At 41.6% G+C, this 20,823-nt stretch overlaps 1 protein-coding gene across 2 annotated transcripts in view; it reads left to right on the plus strand.

The window, feature by feature from the left end:
• FANCM (FA complementation group M) overlaps positions 1 to 20,823 on the plus strand; it is an 82,191-nt gene that overhangs the window by 49,330 nt on the left and 12,038 nt on the right. Inside the window, exons 12-14 of one of the 2 annotated variants that reach the window (XM_082318445.1) lie at positions 934 to 1,091; positions 1,707 to 1,859; positions 17,217 to 19,197. In XM_082318445.1, the coding sequence (XP_082174571.1) occupies positions 934 to 1,091; positions 1,707 to 1,859; positions 17,217 to 19,197 (2,292 nt within the window). Of the gene's footprint in view, positions 1 to 933; positions 1,092 to 1,706; positions 1,860 to 9,018; positions 9,101 to 17,216; positions 19,198 to 20,823 lie in introns of those variants that run through there. The other variant, XM_082318446.1, reaches the window with a different exon arrangement.

The following is a 20,823-nucleotide window of genomic DNA, read 5'->3' on the forward strand; positions in this document are numbered from 1 at the left end:
TTAATTATTTTTCTCCGAGCTTCATACATCTGGGCTGAAAACAACCACATTCTTAACACGCTCTTAACACTGATTCTTCGGATGCTCCTTTGCTGTTCACACTGATGGCTGTTTTGAGGGATTTGGCATTGGTTTGGGTAGCGGTGGTATCAAGGCTTGCTGTCAGACTGCCAAAAATGACTCCATTTCCTCTTGGTCACTGGAGCGTAGTCGCTCAGAGCCAAGCAGCACCAGGGCGTTGTCTTCAGTAAGCTGCCATATGAGCACTTGTTTTTATCTAGCATTGGTGCTCACAGGTGCCCTGTACTTCCCACTTGCAGTTATGAGTCTAAATAAAACTCATGAGCCTCTTTTTTCTTTCCCTGCCACTGGGGAATTTTCATAGCACTTTTGTTCCTGTCCTCTTACTTATCTGCATGTTCTTAATAGAGGCGATCGATTCAAAAAATGACTAACAAATATTTTTGTCATAACAAATTAATGTTGTTTTCCAGTATTTAAAGAGTAACTTTTTTAAAAAAAAAAAAGGGGGAAAAAAAAAAAGAAAGGGGAAAAAAAAAGCTTTTACTTATTTGCAGTTTGTTCCTCAAGGTCTCTGAGACACACATTTAGAAATTTAAGCCATATGCTTTCCCTATTTGCTATACTGTCTTCAGGGCCTCTATTTATATCTGTCTGTCTAGCTATATCTTTGTTTATATGATGTCTGCCCCCAAAACAATCGTTTAATGGATAGATTTATCCATAATTATAACACAGACAACACCATTTTGATACTTGTTTCTGACATCACATTCTCTGTATCTGGTTTTGCTTGTGGCACAGAGAAGGTATTTTTTCTTTTGACTGGTATCATACAAAGTTCTTTTTATTCTGTGTATCCTTTTTCTTCAAGTAGGTAACATTTTCCTGTTATTGTTTTTCCCCCCATAGGCCAAAAGCAAATACACTGTCATGAGAATTGGTCTCTGTCGCCTGAGGAATTTGAAATATGGGACAGACTTTACAGGATTAAGGAAAGTGATGGAGTAAAGGAACCGATATTGCCTCAAATTCACTTTGAAACCTTAGAAAACCTGGAAGAAGTATCAGTGAGTTTAACCTAAATGTAATGCTTCCTTTGACATGAGGCCTAAAGGATACCCTAAGTAACAAAGTCAACTATGAATGTGAAGGAGGTCTATATTAAAAATGCAATTTTGAGAATTATATGTAGGTTTTTGAGGATAGGAATTTAGGAATCAGATGCTTGAAATGGGTCTTTGAGGTTAGGTCTGTAAATTAAAAATACATCTAAAAGTCTTTCAGTATCCAATAAGTTCTGTTCCTGTTTCTAAGAATTCCATGCAGGATGCTGTATTCATGTAGGTATTGTATCCCGCTTTTTCATTCCCCTGTTTATATAACTATAAAAGTGTTACTGAAAGAAAACCTCAAGTTTTACAAGACCTTTTTTGATTCAGAGAAAAAAATAGGAGCTTTTATGTCATTTCACCACTTAAAACGACCTGTCTTCCATGAAAAGCTGTGACAACAGAAAGCATGGAATTGTTTTTATTTTAGACCAGGCTTAAACTTCTGTCATAATGTTCAGATACTTTTCTATGTTCAGACTATTTATTGTCTCTGACAGAAAAGTAGACATTAGTTTTGCTAAACAATTTCTTGATTAAAATCTCTTTGCCAATCTTAATTTCAAACTGCAGAAGCATGAAGAGAAGGCAACTCATGAACTTTCCTTGTCCGAATGGAGAATTTGGCAGAATCGTGCTTTTCCGACATCCATGGTTGATCACTCCGATCGTTGCTACCATTTTATCAGTGTTATGGAAATGATAGAACTGATGAGACATGAACAGGTAAGGTGTTTATGTTTGGCTGGCTGTAAGCATGCACAAGTATTTAATGCCCAGTTGAATACTTAAGAAATAATGAGTGCTCTAGTTCTGGCTGGTCAGCTGAAACAAAAAGTGGGGAAGTGTTTGGGGCTAAGTGAGCCATTGGGAAATGGATAATGTGTATTTAATTTTGTTTCAAAATGTGTCCCACTGGTATGCTGTAATTCTTAATCTTTTCCACAGCAGTTGTTTAAAAACAGTTAGTGTTTCCCTAAACAGGAGAAAAGCCCACCCATAAATCATTCTGGGTTTAATGGATTCAAGCATCAATTTTTTACAAAAAGACATTAAATACAAGAACTATATATGTCAAGGAGCAAAGTCAGCGAGAGCGATATTAGAACTATTCCAGAGTGTAATAGGAATTGGAAATAATTTTGTATCATGTATGGCCATTAAATGCGTCCCATAAAAATGATGCGGGAATGTACTGCGTGTTTTAAGGTGGTTGTGTTTTGAGGCTGTTTGGTTTGTTTTCCATAAAAGCTTTAATTAAAAACTTCCTAAGAATTAAAGGATAAGAGGAGGGCAGTCAAACAAACATGGGTGAAAACCATTTGGGAGACGAGAATTTTGTTTGCTAACAGATATGGATAGCAGACACGCCTTTATAATGAAAGGTCCACACAAGAAAACGTGTGTAGGGGTAGATCTGTTGACAGTACCTGAAGACTTCAGTTGTTCACCACGCTATTTTTTCCTCCAGTGTAGCTCTTCTGTGCTCCACACATATTGCTTTTTAGTGTGTTGAAGTTTTCTAGGTCGTCAGAATCTGTTGCTAAGCTGCCAGAGTTTCCTGAATAACTAGACTAATCAAGGAAGAGCATAGGGACATTGTAGTTGTACTCCTTGCTAGGAAAGTGTATTAATGGAAAATTGTAAATAGACTTTCAGAGCTACGATAAGCTTCTCCGCTTCATCACAGAACAATGGCATTCTTGACTTCTTTGAGAGCCCGTGTTCCCAAGGTAGGGTCAAGTACTGCAGAGAGAGAGAACTTTGGGGAGAGTTCAGGTAGAGAGCGCTGAAGGAAGTCAAGAGGCAAAGAAATGGTTAAAAAAATTTAGAATTGCTCTTCTAATTGAGGACTTCCCTCCCCACCACCAAATCAGGCACTCGAAGTATTTGTGACTTAAGTTCCTTTCATGAAATTGTGTATGATACCAGAAGTCTGTTTAGGTTCCCAAGCGCCTTCAGAGTTGTAGATGCTAAATCAACATCTGGCACCCTTAGAATAATTTACAGAGCGAATTTGTGAGTCACCAAGCGAGTCTTCAGTCTTCTCCCCAAAACTCTGCCGAAGTAGGTGCCGAAAATAATAAGCAAAGCAGGGTATGAAATGCTTGCTTTCACAGGCAAGTTTTTACAGAACTTTTACAGAGATGTGTCTGCCTGCTGTCCCTCAGGGCAATGAGACAGCCCAGCCCCCCTACCTCTGCTCTCCACTGTGTAGTGAACAGAGAGGGTGTCCCTTCAACGGGCAGGACCCAAAACTGTGGCTTCTTACGTCACGGTCATCGTGGCACGTTGTGCTTAGCTCCGGCGATGGCCGCCCAGCATAGGCAGGGTGTGTGGTGCTGCGTGCTCCGTGGCGCGCTCTGCTCGGCAGTCGTGCTGCCATCTGCCACCGTGGCACACCAGCTGCCTCCCCAAGCACTTCCGAGCAGTCCTGCGTACAGCACGTTGCAGCACTGCAGAGAGTCTGCAAACAGTCTTGGAAAACGCTGGAAGCTCTGCATCGGAAAGGCCAGGATACAGCTATTAATTGATAATAAGCGATAAACAGTTGGCTTTCACTGTTTCTAATTTAACAGCTAAATGTCAGCTCAGTCGTGATGCATTGTAGGGAATGCTCTGGCACTCAAAAGACTGGGACTGCCTCTTACCTTATTCAGCTGCCTCCCAGCTCAAAGTTTCAGGCGTTATCTGGATTGATTTCCAGCCAGCTTTCTCTGATCTGTCTTAACTAGTCATAGGTGGAGACGCTGAACTTTTAATCAGTTAGAGGAGAAATTATAATTGGATGTCACTGGCATGCTGAAAACACCTTCTAATGACTCCACTGAGTATGAGAGGTCACAACATGCCACATCACTCCACCTGTTGAATTCTTCTAGGGAGAAACAGCACTAGCAGTAACTCTGACCACGTCTGACACGGCAGAAGCTGCAGTCGGCACTGACGCTCAGTTTTTAAGCTTCAGTGATTGTTGGCCTCATTCTTATAGCTAAACCAAATAGTCAAGGTTCAAGGACATCAAAGCTTCACCGTAATTGTTTCACAAAAAGCAAAGATGCGATGTGCCTGATCTATTTTGTCAGCACTGACAGTGATTTCTTGTATGTGACTTTTATTAATGTTTTCTGAAGTCATCCTTGACTTCTCTGAAAGGCACTGATAGTCTCCCCAAGACAGGATATGTTCCCACCGGCATTCACCGAAGGGAAGGGAGGTGAATGGTGTATGTTGTCCTTGCAGTGGAATCGCCTTGGAGCGGTCGCTGTGCTGCAGCAGTCCTTACTCATCGGGTAGATTGCACCAGCAAAGACTTGTTGCCCTGCAACGCGGAAGAGAACAATCTTCCATATTGCTAACCTGAGAGCATGTGTGAGGGGGGTGGGTTTGGTTTCCCGTTGCTACCAATCTTGTCCTTACTCAGTCTTCCTACAGCTTCAATTCTGGTGAATCAGAAAACACATACAGAGAAAAATGGGTGTAATTATTCAGTAAATCACACCAAAGAGCCTTTCAATATAAAATATTTTTTTAAAAATATGTCTGCTCTAAACCATTTGTTGGCAAATGTCACCTGCTTTGAGGGCCGTCACTACTACCATAGATCAGTTCAGTCTGGACCTGTGGAGCTCTCTGGTCCAGCCCAGGGCCTGTGTGGACCAGGTGGCTCAGAGCCTTGACAAGTCAAGCCTTCGGGATCTCCAGGGCTGGAATCCCACAGCTTTTCTGGGCCCCTGGTTCAGCATTTGATCACCCTTATGGTGAAAAAATTTCTCCTAATATCTAATCAAAATTTCCCTTGTTACATGTTGTGCCTATTGACTCTGGCGTCAGCGTACCTCCAGGAAGCCTGGCTCTGTCTTCCCTTTGCTCTTACGTTAGATAAAGCTGGCAATGAGGTCCCCCTCTTCTTAAGACTGAGCAGAGTTCCCGTGGCCTTCCCTTGTACATCCTTGTGCTCCAGCCCTGTCACACTTTTGGCCGCCTCTGCTGGACTTGATCCAGTCTGAGATATTTCTTGTACTGGGGCCCCAAAACTAGACTAAGCACTCCAGGTGTGGTCTCACAGAGGATGAAGAGAGGAGAATAATCGCTTCCCTTGCCCTGCTGGCTACTGTCTTGCTAATGGCACCCGGGTGCGATCGTCTTTGTTGCCACAAGGGCACACTGCTGTCTCATTTTTCTGTCGTGAGTGTCTGTCTTCCCGTTGAGGACCCTGTGGACAGCAGCCCTGCCCTCAAGCATGTCACCTGCTGTCATCTGCAGACTTACTGAACACGCGCTCTGTACTGTAGTCAAGGTCAGTAATAAAAATGTTAAACACTAAAAAGCTCTGAGAAACACTCCTAGCAGCTGGCCACTGGCAGGACCTCATACCAGGCCTCAAAACACTCTAATCATGGTGGTCCGGCCAGTTTTCCACCCACCCTTTTTGTCCACTTATTCAAACCATATCTCACGAGTTTAGTGATGAGGTTGTGTCAGAAGCCTTGCTAAAGTCAAGGTAATCAACATCCACTGCGCTTCTCTTGCCCACAAAGCTGGTTACATCTTCACAAAAGGCAGTCTTGAATTCTTCATCCGTATGTGTTTTGTATGCTTGTTGGGATATTCTCTTGAAAGCTTGAATGTTTTCTTACTACTTTGATTTCAAGTTTGTACTTTAAACTTAAAATTGGAATAATCGTAACATTCGTGTGGCATTCTAATTTCACACATTCGGATTTTTCTTATTATATAGTATTCCCAATGCTATTGCATATAAGATTGTTCACATCAGGATCTTTCAAGAATTATGCATGCTGTGCCAAAAACTGATTGTGCCACATTGCCCATAGCCAGGCCTATGGGGAGGCGCGGGTGGTTTACTTCAACACTAACTACTACGCTGATTTTTTTTTTTTTTTTTTTTGTATGGCAAGAGTGCTTGTTCTTAGAAGAAAATATTAATTAAAATAAGCAAAAGTACAGCAAAATTAAAGAAACTTAGAGATTTGTAGGCAATGTTTGGAATTTCTGCACACCTGCTAAGGCCCGTTTATACAGGTGGGTATGTCTTGGCTCTGTTCCTGACGCTGATGCTGTGCAGGTTTGAGTAGCTCTGCAGGCAAAATGCCACCGACTGAAAGAACTGCCTGCGTTGCGTTTGCAAGTGCGGGGCTGTACAACACTGGCCCCATGTCTTTTTCTGCCACTGTATTTTGATGAGCAGTTCAGCATAAGATTGGGAAAACCATGAGGTTTAAAATCAGGCTTTTCTGCCAAATTTGAATTTAACCCTGTTGAGTGTCCTGCTCTGTTTCACAGTGAGACCCCACAGATGCATTCATAGAATCACAGAATCGTTAAAGTTGGAAAAGACCCTTAAGATCATCAAGTCCAACCATTAACCCAACACTGCCAAGCCCACCACTAAACCATGGCCCTAAGCACCACATTTACACGGTTTTTAAATCCCCCCAGGGATGGGGACTCAGCCCCTGCCCTGGGCAGCCTGGGCCAGGCCCTGACAGCCCTTTGGGGGAAGAAGTTTTTCCTAATACCCAACCCAAACCTGCCCTGGCGCAGCTTGAGGCCGTTCCCTCTCGTCCCATCGCTTGTTCCTGGGGAGAAGAGACCGACCCCCCCGGCTCCAGCCTCCTTTCAGGCCGTTGCAGAGAGCGATGAGGGCTCCCCTCAGCCTCCTCTTCTCCAGGCTGAGCCCCCCCAGCTCCCCCAGCCGCTCCTCCCCAGCCTTGTGCTCCAGCCCCTGCCCCAGCCTCGCTGCCCTGCTCTGGCCACGCTCCAGCCCCTCCATGGCCGCCTTGGGGTGCGGGGCCCAGCGCTGAGCACAGCATTCGAGGGGCGGCCTCACCAGTGCCCAGCGCAGGGGCACCATCACCTCCCTGCTCCTGCTGGCCACACTGTTCCTGATACAGGCCAGGGTGCCATTGGCCCTCTTGGCCACCTGGGCACACTGCTGGCTCATTGCGCTCGCTCAAGGCGGCACAGGCAGTTCAGGGACCAGACTGCTGCTGCCTCCTGCATTTGCTCAGGAGCTTGTGCTACGGCTGGATGAACGTGTCCCCAGGCGCAGGATGTGTTCCCAGCCTACGGCGCGTGGATTGGGATAGTCTTGATTCAGGCTTGGTGCTTTACAGACTACTTTGACCTGGGCATTCTTGGTGAAGATTGTTTCTATAGCAAGACATAATACAACTTTCAGAAGTTTTGCTTTGCCGTAGTGTTCAGATGTGTTTTGAAATTGTAGGAAGGGCCATTATTAAAGAGTAGGATAGGGTAAAGGGATATTACTCCAGCCTCTGGGAAATTCCCCTTTAGCAGAAATAAAGCCTGTAAAAATTTACCTAAAATGTTAGTCTTATTTGAAAATGAGTAGATGGAAACAATAGTTGTTTTAGCAGTGATTCAAAGGTTTTGCATGTACGTACTGTGCATCCAAGTTCCTACTATAAATATTCTATAGCCAAATATACCACTGCTAATCTGTCTGCGGTTAATTTACAGTTCTTAATAACAGAGAGATTTAAGAGAAATATGAGTCAAAGCTTTTTTCTTAAATAACTAAGATACTGAACTTCAAACCACAGTTCTATTGATTATTTTCTTACTGAGGGATAAAATACAAAACCAGGCAAATCATTATTTTACTATGAATAACCAAATAATCTGGGAGTTTCTGATGAATGTAATTATTTCTTGGGAAGAATCTCATTCAGTGATTAGTAATAACTTAGCACGAGCCAGCTCAGGAGGTATTTGTGTCTTCTTTGTGGGTGTTTTCTTTTCCCTTAGGGAAGAAAGCTCAGGAACTCCCTGATGGGTAGCTTTCCTTTCCTTGTGCTCACTCAGTGATTCCAAGAAACCTCCTGTGCAGTTGTGTTTTGCATAACAGATTAAAAAAGTCAATTAAAAGGCTTAGATATTTTTAAATAGATGAAGTGAAAATGTCTGGGAAAAAAATTCTTTATATTGTATTTCTATACTCTTAAAAACTTAAAAAAATGGCACAATCAGAAGAAAATAGAAAAGAAAAAGAAATCCCAAATATGAACCCTGCGAGAGGCACATTCACTGCAGAAAAGCCTTTAATGCCTGCGTGGCTTTATTACTGCAGCAACAAGAACAGGGCAGATGGGACTGGATTTTCTACTAGCTACGAGCAGGGATTTTGTGTGACATGGTAACAAATCAAGTTGTCCTTATGCAAAATAATTCAATAGCTTTTAAGCATTTTTGAAAATTAAATTGTACTGTTTGGAAACAAGGTCAGGGCAAAGTAATCATTTTTATTGAAATGATATTTGTCCAAGTTTCTGAGGATAAGTAACAGGAAATATTGACGTGCAAGTGCTTTTTTTTTTTTTTTTTCTGGGAGGTAGGCAATTCTTGATGGCTTTTTAAAAGTTGTAACATTGTCAAACGTCGAAGTGTCTATTTCCCGCTTCAAAGCTGGCAATGTGAAGTTACCGTCAGAGCAATCAGGCTCTCTAGAAAGATGAAAGAAAACCCAAAAACTCGCAATTAGAAGGATTTCTTTTTCACTTAAGTCATCTCTGATACCAAACACCTTGGGAGACAGGGTTTAGAAGACGAACCCAGAACAACTGCCACTAAAATCATCTGTCGTTTGTCATCTGTCTTAGGTTGCCTTGAAGGATTCCTGGGATGAAATGCCTGACAGCAGGGAAAATGCTCCCAGGATACCCTGAAATTCCATAGAACCTGAAAAGGCTTTCCATGATTTTGAAATTTTAAATCAGACATGTTTTGGGGGGAAAACAGTGTTTCCAGCCAGCTGTGACTTTTCTCCAGGAGGCACTGAATGCAAAGTTGAAGAACTGTTCAAATAAGGACAATGAATTTTTTTTGTTGTTGTTTTTAGGCCTTCATTGCCAATAGTATGTCTGGAGTTAAAATCCTGATCTGAGATGTGGCAAGACTTCTTCCCCAGCCACCAACAAATAATTTAAGACAGCAAATGACGTTTAGTTACAGTGTTTAGGACAGGCGAACTAATGCCTCTGTGGAACCGCTGGTTTGAACTGCGGGACACTATTTGTTGTCTGGGCGTTGAGTGTGGCTTAAACAGCAGAGAACAGGTAATCAAAGCAAACACTCTGTCCTGGGATTCCCAAAAGCAAGCTGGGCAGAGGTGGCCCAGCTTGTTCTTTATTCCAGAAGAACCCAAGGGGACCACGCTTCCCAGCGCGGGGGTGGGAGGGTGTTTGTTGTGTTCTGAGGTGGAACGGCTGCCAGGGAGAGCCTGCGAGACCAAAAATCTCAGCTCTCCAATTAAATTGGTTTCTTTGTGCCATATTGATTCTTCTGATCTTGTTGCCAAATCATTTGAGTCCGAACACAAATTGAGACCTGGTTTAGATTGTTCAGGCCTTTAATTGCAGGTGCTTTCTGTTTTAATGATCCTGTGGGGTTTTGTGCTCACAGTGAGAACGGAGCAGTAAGAGTGATTAGGCAAAGGATTTTGGGGTGTCAGCCATGTGAAAGGGACAAGGGGACCGAGCAGATTGTGTGGCACCTGGAAGGGCTTAGCTGTGTTAATTTGAGATAGCGTATCTGCTGTGTTCAGGGGCGACTCAGTGTTCCTGCACAGCGCCGCACGAAGCCTCCCGTAGCCCTTGTGCCTCAGGTTCAGGCATACCAGCCAAGAATGTTCTTTCCACCAAAGTGAAATGATCTCAGTTTTCTGGAAAACGTGCCATTATGTTATCACATCTTATGGAAACCAAATAAAATATCAAGTATGTGATACAGAGTTGCCAATTAAATCTACAGACAAGAGAAACTTCGTACGCGTTCTGTGGTATGGTACATACAACACCTTTGCATACAGCTGCCTGCCTTTTGTGGGTTCTTACGACTGGTGTGGGCACTCCTGATCTCCCTCCTGCGACTGTCCGCAGAGTAGGAGAGCACGCGTCGATTCTGGCTGCTGTTGACTTTGGTCGGTTTTGCTCCGTTGTTATTTTATTTGTTTAGGGGTGCGCGCGTGTGTGCAGTAATTTTGCATTTACGTTTCTGGATTTAAAATATTTGTATGCTGTTTTTTACAAGCTGTCAAAATATTTATGTACATGAATAACTGGTTGGTTGTTCCTTAAGCTCTTACAGAAGACGGATTTGGCAAAACTTTTACAGTAAGTAAAGCGCCAAGCGTAAACTGGCAATCCATTCATATAGTCTTGGAACTCCTGCAGCAGCTGCGATACACCGAGTGTCTTTGAAGACACCATTTATGTTTTGAGAGGGGATAATATTTTAACATTGGTTTTAATATTATAATAATGCACTGACGACAAAGTTTAGTGCAATATAGTCACATTTACTCAGAACCCTGACCTGCTACTGTAGTTGAGAAACTGCTTTTAGAGGCAACAGTCCTGCTGTCTGCTTGGATATACCTGTTGCTGCTTGTATTTTTAATATTGGCATGGAAATGCAGTAAGCTTAGGAAATTATCCTGGCCACTGGGATTCAGGAACGTTTTGCTCCCTGTATTTTCATAGGAATGACATGTCGGTATCCAGGTCATTGCTGTATATCCCCTGTATATTTCTACAACACTTAGCACGGGGACATCCCAGCCTGAGGAAGTCAAATAGTAAACAGTATATAGTAAATAGTAAAATGTCAGCTTTAACCTGTCTATGATGTCAGATAACAGGGCAATCTGCAGTTACCAGGTCAGGCACCTCCAATACTAACTAGCTATCACTTCTGTCCAGAAAGTTTTAGAAAATAAGCAGTTAATTTATTTTCTGACACTTCGGATGTTCTTGAACTTCACTCTTGCTTCTGTAGCCTCTTTAATGATACCTGTTCCCATAATTGCTAGGGCACACACCCTGTATTTTGCTAATAAATCTTCCTTTTGAGGGATCTTCTGAGTGTTTTTATTGTGTAGCTGTGTTTGCTGTATAGCCAGGTACTCTCTCAAGTTAGAGTATCAGCAAAATAAGTACAAGCAGGTGAATGAAGAGAAGCCAGTTGCTCCGAAGCAGGAGCAGATGGTAACCTGCAAGAATTCCCAGCCGCTTCCAGCAGCCCGGGTGTCGCAGGAGCAGGCGGTGTCGGACACGGACTTGGGTTTGAAGAAGGGTGTCGGGGGGCTGGCTGAGGGCGCTTGGGATGCATCCAGGCAGGCTGCCCGAGAGCAAAGACACAATAGAATTAGTAGATACATCAATAACGTGATATCGTTAGGAAGAGAAGCATCACAGCTTTGTAGAGGGAAATTGTGGTTTCTGTGTCCTTTAGGCTTCTTTCACGAATCAACTGAATATATTTTTAAGGGTCATCTGATACAATATACTTCCAAAAAGTTTTTGACAGTGTTCCTTCCGCTAGAATCTCTTCTGGAAACTAAGCAATCATGGAGTAGGAGGGATTGGTGATTCTGTTCATTAACCAGCTCCTGGCCTGTGCTCGGACGGCAGGGAGGTTAGCGGTGAAATCACATAAGCATCAAAATTGTTGAACCTATTTGTTAACAGTTTGGAAAAGCGATAATTTTTGCAGCAGTAAAAAAATATTTTTGGTGATAAAGGTGGTCATAAAGAATTACAAAATTTCCTAAAGAGTTAGCCTGTAAACAAGATGTAAAAAGTTGGTGAATTAAATTCTGGACCAGTAAGTTCAAAGTTGAATGAAGGAGAAAGCTGCCTTAGCCAGGAAAGAGTTGTTTCGGATACTTCTGTGTAAACATTAATTTAATAATCACTGTTACTCAAAAAAGGGATTAGAATTTCAGCAAACAGTAGGAAAGGAATATAAAATAAAGCAGGAAAAATTATGCGATAGTCAAAATACGTCATATGCCTATATCTTTTATAGAGCAAAAGTTCATCCACTGCCATTAAGATCATTGGCGTAGATGCAGTTTTTAGCCAGTGTAAGCTCACGTTAAGTAGCCTAGGTGGGCAGATGGAAATGTTTTGGGGAAGGAGCGTTCTATGATTTCTTTATTTCTATACTTTTCTCACTTCTTGGTCAGACACAACGCGCTGGGTTAAAGCAGCCTTTGTCTGACAGCTGTGGGTGTTTGTCCCCTTGCATTCTTGTGCTTCAGTCCCGTCACCGGGCACTAATAAATACTGTAGAGTACCTACGTTTATGTTAAACCATTTCAGAGAGGCACATAATATTTTACTGCCTACATCCCAGTTTGTCAAGCGGGTGAGCAGGATTCCTGAAAGGCAGAAGCTCCCTTTGTAGGAATGAGAGGAGCTGGAGGAGGACGGCTGCACGCTGTGATTCCTCTGTCCTCCCCAAGTCTTCCATTGCAATCGAAGTGCAGTTCAGCTCCCTCAGCGAGTGCGTGTTAACATATTTGATGTATTAAAAGCAATAATCATAGCCTAGGAGATATTTGTAAACCTTAAAAAGTGTTTGTGGGGAGCGGGGGAGAACAGTCATGGCTGAGAGCATTTGAGGCACAGCATTTCGTTGTCCCGAATACACGAAAGGGTGTCTTCCGTGTGTTGAGGATCGTGTGTGAGGGCAGACACAAGGGTTTTCCCTCGAGCATTAAGGGATCGACTGATCACCTACAAGGAAAAAATTGTAACCCCTTGTCATTTGAATAGACTGGTATATGCTGCTTTGATACCCGCTCTACCTACTCATGCAAAATACTGTGTAAAACCCACCAGCCTTACTGTTTAATTTTTGTTAATATTCATGCTAAAACATAACTTAACCAGAAAATATGCCCATGTGAGTAACTACATTGGCAGTGTTGACTCCACGGGATTTAATACTCGGTATGAAAGCTGAAAATCCAAAAGCCTTTCTGCCCTAGATCTAACGAAAACCAGTTCTGAAAGTAGGTTCTGGTTTGTGTCAGAAAAGACTTAAATGCCAGTTGTTCATGCTGCTTTTACCTCCGTTCCAATCAAGCTTTCGATTAAAGAAGTTAAAATTGTTAAAATCTATATTGTATCTGTTTACAGACTTATCTTTTTATTTTTAAATATCAAAATCACCAGGGTTTTGGCAGACATCTGAATCTGGTTAGAAAATGTACATCCAAAGCACCTTATGAGGAGAGAGAGGTCAATTTTAATTTTTATGTTAGATACCTTAAATTTAAATGCTAGAAAACAGAGTGTGTGTGTGTGTATACATATATTTATATATTAGAAATGAAAATTTTAATATCTTAAGTTTATTTTTCCTTTTTATTTTCTATATTAAAAAACCCTATTGCTTTTTAAACTGAATCAGTAATTCTAAGCAAGGTCATTGATTTAGTGCAATAATGTAAGGGAGATGCCTGGTTTTCTACTCCTGCATGACCTATTTACTGAGTAGCTGGTACACGCTGGAGCTTCCTAGGTTATCGAAGAGCTGATCAGGTAATACAGATTCTACAAGTTGTACACATTCAGGCTAAAATGCGATAATTATAATTCTGTCCTTTCACTCCATCAGTATTAACTAGACTCACTGCACGAAAGTATTTTGAATGACTGAGTTGAACTAGAGCAGTTATATAACTCGGTGTAAGCCCGAAATTAGGTTACTGAAGTTTGTCCTAGATGCTAAATTTGTCTTCTGGACCGTTGTCCTGACACACAGCACTTCTGCTAGCCTTTTTCTTTTTTCCCCTCAAGTTAGAACATAACCGTGGGTATATGCAGTGGCCTAATGAAGTTCTTCAGTGTAACAGCTCCTCACTCCTCCTGCCTTCTGTGTGGTACCCAGTTACTTATCCATGCAAGAAATTTCCCTGTTTTGCTCCCTCTGTTTAAGTTTCTTTAAAGATTTTGGCAGGGACTTTTTGAAAGCCTTTCAGAAAGCTGGGAAGATGGTATGCATGAGAGCATCTCAGTGTTTTTGCTTGTTCATCTCTTCAAAGAAATCTCAGGTTTATAAGGTCTGATTTTTTTTGTTTTCAAAAGCAATATTGACACTTCTGAAGAAGACTCACCCAGTAGTTATATTATCTGTTGTAGCTTCTACTAATTTATTCAGTATGGATATAAGGTTAGCAACCTATTAGCTTCCTCCCTGACCATTAAAAAGTGGCATCACATTTGCCACCTCCTAGTTCCTGAGGTATGTAAGCAAGAGATTACGTACCACCATTACCAATTCCAGAACTTTGTTCTTGAGTTTCTCTAGGTCCTTTGGGTGGCACGATTCGGTTCTGTTACCTCTTCACGTCCTAAGCATACAACTTTCGTGTTTGGCCATATGAAAACATAAATGATTTGCTCTTATCTGCTCTAACCCTTGGTCCAGTTGTGATTTGAATTATCCTTTTACCTACTCACAACCCTCATCTTTTCCTCCAGGTTTGATTAGTTTTGCGTTGCTTTCCTTTGGGTTACTTAAAAAATACAGAACAATGTAGGGCCAAGAATGATTTGCACTGGTGCCTCTTAGAAGTGTATTGGGAGGTCCAGAGCATCGCCTACTTCTGTTTCAGTAAGGTTTAGTGGTTTGGCAGCTGATCAGTCTTTAATCCATTTAATATACGTTGTGTTCTTATAATGCTTAGATACTTTAATTGAAATATTATGCAACATTCAGTTGTTACGTAAATCTAAACATATCATTATCAACAGCATTACCTTGTCAGCCAAACGTGTAATCTCCTCAGATGGTGTTTGTGAGGTTAATTGGGCCAGATCATGTTGGTTGTTATCTGTTGCTGCTCTTCGATTTCATAGGAAGACTTCCATATCTTGATTCTGTGTTTTGACTCAGCTGGAGGGAAACTAATTATTTAGAACCTACATATATCAAAATCATCCTTTAACCCTTTCATAGTAATTGTTTTCTTCGCTATTTCTGTATTAAGACTTCTTCTAAGTCAGCCTGTATAGTCTGGGGATTTCCTTGGAGATCTCTCTTTAAAAAACCTTAACTTTTAGTGTTGTTGGATAAGTTTATAAATGGATAGCCTAAGCCTAGGCAGTAAGCGTGTAGCAGCTGAGTAGCATCTTCTGTAGTGACACATGGAGTAGGTGTTCGCAGCCCGTTAGGGATGAGTCTCTAGGAGCTGAACTTCCTCCGCCTGCTCTACCGCTCTGCTGTGCGGGCCGTACCGGCGCTGCGTACGTTGTTGCTGAGACACAAACAGGATTTGTAACCAGCTCTGCCCCAACCCCAAAACAGCCTGTACACAGAGTCTTCCTTACTTATTCTGCATATCATCCTTTCTGTGGCATGTGTATGAAGTTAGTGATAAAGTCTAAATATTTTTTTTATAATTATTATTACTACTACTGAGAGTGAAAAAATACTGTTAATACTGGATAGTATGCTTTATCTACTGCAACCAGAGAGGATCCCAAACTGTGGTAAGATGTAGTCAGTCTTCAAATGCATGGAAGACTGCTTCGAATCCTGTTTTCAGGAATACATTTAGACAAGCCAGGCAGCAGTAGTTTTAGGTGTGGTTATTTCTGCCTTGTGTAATGGGGTAGAATGACTTTCCAGAGTATTTTTCAAACCTTGATTTCCATGATTGACTCCTCTGGCTCCTGTACGGAGTCCAGCAGTAAAAGGTTGTTGAACAGCAGCTCCAGGTGTACTGTCTGTGGAAACTCCGACTGTTTAATTTCTTCACAGCCTCTTTGGAAGAGACACCTCAGTGGTCCCAGGGGGTCCCAGTTTTATCAAGATGTTGGTCTCACAGCACCATTGATTAGAGAAGCTCTGGAAACTTTCTTAGCAACTGAGTTACACAGAGAATAGGTGTTGAAGAAATGAGAAGTCATCTTCTCTGAGAATGAAGACCAGGGGTTGTGCCCATGGGAGAAGAGTCTGTGCATTGCTTGGGTACCTACGCTAGGGAGTGAAGAGCTAGAGAAGGATGGGATGCTACAGAGATGTTGTTGGAGTTTGAATGGTGAATATCAGCATGGCTCTAATAATATTCTCATGGGACGATGGGGAGAGTTCAGGAGGTTATGAGGACCTTATTTTTTCCTACTTATATATGGTAAGACTTTTGGAGAATGTTGCTTGTACAGGAAGCAGGTAACCTCGTATTGTAAAACTCCGTTTTATCACCCACTATTCTATAAAGGTACCTTGTTTAATTTCAGGAATTAATGAGTCTAGGGATTCATCTGACTGAACTGCCAAAAAATAATTGTACCTTCTGTTTAGATCTTACGTCCTCATTTTTATTTTTTATTAGCAAAACAGGTTTGAACTTTGAAGGAGTGTTTCAAACCATTGCTTTCGGAGCCTCATTTGACCTTTACTGTTCCTTTTGGAGACAGCATGCCTTAATTTTGAAATCTTAATTTAAAAGAGAGAGTGAGAAGGACAATAAATAAAGGGGTTTTAAATCCAGGCAGTCCTTCTATGGATACCTAACTGGGAGTGATGTCAAAGTCTATTGTGCTTTTTTCAAGTGTATTTTTAAAAGAGGTGGTTGCCTAGGTCAGTGCCTTTTTGAACAGAAGATTAATAAGCATCCGTGAAAAAAGAAATAAGTTCGGAGTATGTAAGTGAGAAGTTCTTAATGTGTCATCAGTGGCAATAGCCCAATTACAAATGACAGTACAAAGAGAACAGGGAACTGCAGGCTCACTTGTGCTTGAATAAGGGTTTCTTCTGCTCACAGCACCTTTCTCAACTTGCTAGTCCTCCCAGAAGTACAGCCTGTAAGCATCAGCCTGTCTGAGGACATAACACCTTGCACGTTTTATTAGCAAGGTGAAGTTGCTGCTGTCAGTGTTCTGAGAACTGCATCTTAACTGCACTACACGGATGCTCAGTGCGGGATACTGTGCATTGGTGCTCTGTTAAATGCCATCTTTATTTATGCGTGGTGTCTTTTGATCTTTCTAAAACATTCAGGTTTGACTACCCAAGCATGGATTTACAGTTAAGCTGCCAGCAAACTTTTTGTTTGAAAGTTCCAACCTTAAATGCAAAGCACATTCCTTTTGGGTTTTTGGGTGTTTTTTGGGTTTTTTTGCCTTTCTAGTAACCTTTAGGAGTATGAAAACCTTTGTCACTTGTTTTAAATATCCTTATGATAGGTCCTTGTAAGCCTGTATGTATTTATAGTAAATATTACACTGTCTTTGTCACCAGGGAGATTGCAGCTATGAACTGGAGATTAAGCCTCACTTACGTATTGAAGACGTTAATGTTCAAAGGAATAAAAGTCATCTTTCCATGACCAACTCCACATTTGATCAGAAAGCACGCTCATCTGGAAAAGACATGGCACACAGATCAAAAGTAAAACCATTTTCATCTGATACAAATGATAATGGGAGTGAATTATTTTCCATGTTTAAAGTAACAAAAACAAAGACTCCCAAAAGAACTTCTGGATTAAATTTGGAAGCGCCTGCATTGCCTACAGATATTGATACTTCAGCTTCTTACTCAGCAAGAAGGCTTGCTCTGGTTGAAAATACTGACCAGGGCAGTCAAAAGGATGAGGAACTAGAGGTGACATTTGACTTAAATTCATTTATTGACCTATGTGACAACAGTGAAAGTGCTGTAATTCATGAAAGTGCAGCAATAAAGGAATACAAAACTGTAGATAAAGATTGTAGGTCACTGGGAAGGAACCACGCAGATTCAGGTTATAGTAGCTTCACAGTTGAGAAATCACCTGTGTCCTCTGACTTATTTTATCTTCCTGAATCATACATGGATTCATTTGCACCTGTGAGACCATCTGAGGCGCCTTCTTGGTTAGAACAAATGTTTTCCCGTGTGAAAAGGCTTTTATCACAATCTCCTCCGTCTTCAAATAACATTTATGATTTTGAAAACATGATGAGAAATGAAGAAACAGTATGTCCTTTTCAAAAAGCTACTTCTGATAGTCATGCAGAGAGACTGTGGGACAAAGTCTTTCCTGTGTCCTCAGAAGTCGATCTGCTCTTTGAAAATCCTGAACTGAAAGTCACCAGGGACTTGTGTGCTTCTGTAAGTACCTGTTTTTCAAAAACTCTATCCTCCTCTGAGACTGCTGCTGTTAAAGCCAGAGAGGAACTTGACTGGAATGACAGCTTTGATGGTCTGTTCGACAATGAAGAATTCACTGAAATTCAAAAGAAAACTCCAACAATATATCACACTCTGACAAATAAGCCTTCAAATAAGTATTTTGTTCAAAAAGATAAAATTGATCTTGAAACGAACAAGAGAAATGTGACTACTAACGAAGGGAAGAGTATACGTTTATTTGAAGATGGCCACGTTTATGACACAAATAATGGAAGTTTTTCAGCGCGCAGCAAGTGTTCAGTCCAGCCAGGTTCAGGTGAGAGTGGCGTTAGGCCAGCTGCAGAGCGAGGCTCCGGGTGGCCTCCCTCAGAGGTGTGCTGCGTGAGCGCTGGCAAAGCCTGCACGGAGCAGCCAGTAAGCGGTAAAACCGCAGCCGTGGAAATGTCGGGTGAGCTTAGTGTGACTGAGGCGTTTCTGGATAATGATGATCTTTATGACTGTTCTCAAGAACTGCTTTCTGTTAACTTTGATCTGGGGTTTTCCATTGAAGAGTGTGAGAACGAGATCTTTGAAGAAGCTGTAAATACTAACAATACCAGAAAAGTAAATGATGCCTCAGGGAGTCATGCAGATGTTAAATCCACTGAAGATAAAAATAAATTACTGAATAGCTCCAGACTTGAAACGTCGCCAAAACGGGATTGCAAAAGTCTTGAGAGAAGAGACGTTTCCACACCACTGGCATTCTGGAGCAGGAGCATGAATGATGGAGAAGGGACTGAGGATGCTACTGCTGCAGTGCCTTTCTTGGGGTCAGGAGACAGAAGAAGGGGAAGGGGATCACCTGAAGCTTTGGCTTCCACACTTTCTACCCCAACAGGTAGAAAGGCTATGAACATTGAAGCTATCAAAAGAATTCCTATCAATTTCTTCTCTAGTGCCAGGGAGGAAATTCCAGAGGTGCCTGTTACAGATAAAGTAAATACGAGCCCCCGTAGGCAGAACTTTGGGAGTTCAGCCATGGATGCGCTTGATTCCCCTTTAGGAGGAACTGAAAACCTTGAAGACACCAACCTTCGTAGTTCACGTGTGGTTCCTGCTGAAGGTAGGGGTTTCAGCGGTACAGTTAGTTAATACCTTCACGTTTAAAAAAAATAATGTGGAATCCAGTATCTCTTGGATCCTCCGTTTGGTTTTATGACTTAGGTGGGCAGGATGAAAGGAAAAGGGAATAATGGTTATAATGCTAGAAGTTGGCTCAGTGAGGAGGCTTCCCAGAATCTTAACGCCGCATACGAGCTCAGCCATTTGAGGGTGAAATGCAGGCGTGCGTATTGGAGGAAGCACTCGGAATTAAACCTCCCGTTCTCCCTTCACAAGTGCTAACAGTGCAACCATGTGAGACGTAATTGCGTGAGCTATAGCTGCCTTTAAAGCCCTTTCTTAATCCTCTCAGTACCTGATTCGTAATCATCTGGATCTGTTGCACTTCAATCTCTGAACGCATGCCTTCTTATTTTCCTATCATTGTTCCCGAGGAATGGAAACTCTACTGATGGATTTCTTTTAGATTAGTTGCATCACAACTGACTTGTATTTAACATTTTCTGATTATAACTTCAGCACAAAGCTGGATTGTCTTAAAAATATCGACTGTAGGCTCTATTCTATATTTTTTTTTTTTTTTTTTTTTTTTTATTTCCTCCCTTCTCTCTCCCCTTCTGTCTTTTTCCCTTTTAGGACCAATATACCATAAAAAAACATTTGGCATTCCAGTATTGCCAATATATAAATGACCATCATTTTTCACTTGTAGGTCAGGTACAGGTCATAGTCACACCCTTTGTCCTGTTTGTCTCTGAGTAACCTTGAATTACTTTCAAAATAATTCAGGCTTAATAGTTCTCGGTCTGATTCACAGGGCACATTGGGTTTTTCTGAATGGTTTTGTTACTGTCCTTAAACATTGAAACAAAGCATAAACGGTCCCTTGGGTGGTTAAAGCATCTTTTTTTTTTCCTTCTCTTTGAATTTGTTTGATAGTCATCATATTTTCTAAAGGTGATTGATTGTTGAATGCCACCTTTCTTCCTGAATCATCACCCCTTCAAACTGATACGTTAGTTTGCTGAATTAAAAAATTGTAGTCTATTTAATAAAAAACCAAAACCAAACACAAACAAAAAAACCCCACCCCAAAAACAAAACCACAAAAGGAAACAAACTGCTGTTTTAGAATTGCAGGGTTAATACTTAACCTGGATCAGATCGTTAAGGGCTTTGTCCAGTCAGGTCTTTACAACCCCTCCAGACAGTGTGTGTTGTTGAAATGATAGTTATTGGTATTTAAATATGTTATTTTAGAAGTGGAATGTTTGGGAATTTTGTGCTTTTTCTTAAAGAAATTCAAACCTTTGAGTGATTTAGAACCAACTCTCCGTCCCAGCCTTTCCTGCCGTACTCCCAAAGAAACAGAGCGGGGGGAAAAAGCCAGAATGCCGTGGCTGCGGTTCATGTCCAGCCTGCTGTGGGGTAGGAAGGATGTCGCGATAGGCAGCATACCTATTGCACCGCGTCCAGGGCCTCTGTCAGAACTGGAGCTTTGTCACGCAGAATGTGAAGGAATATCTCGTATTTCATAAAGGCAGTCCTTTGTAAAAACAAAAAAGGCAGCGGTTGTTTGAAAAGGAGTTGGAAAGGGGAGTTTGTAGTGAGTTCTGGTTTTGTTTCA

The sequence above is a fragment of the Platalea leucorodia genome, assembly GCF_965183815.1.
Source record: "Platalea leucorodia genome assembly, chromosome: 7".
In the NCBI taxonomy this organism is placed as follows: Eukaryota; Metazoa; Chordata; class Aves; order Pelecaniformes; family Threskiornithidae; genus Platalea; species Platalea leucorodia.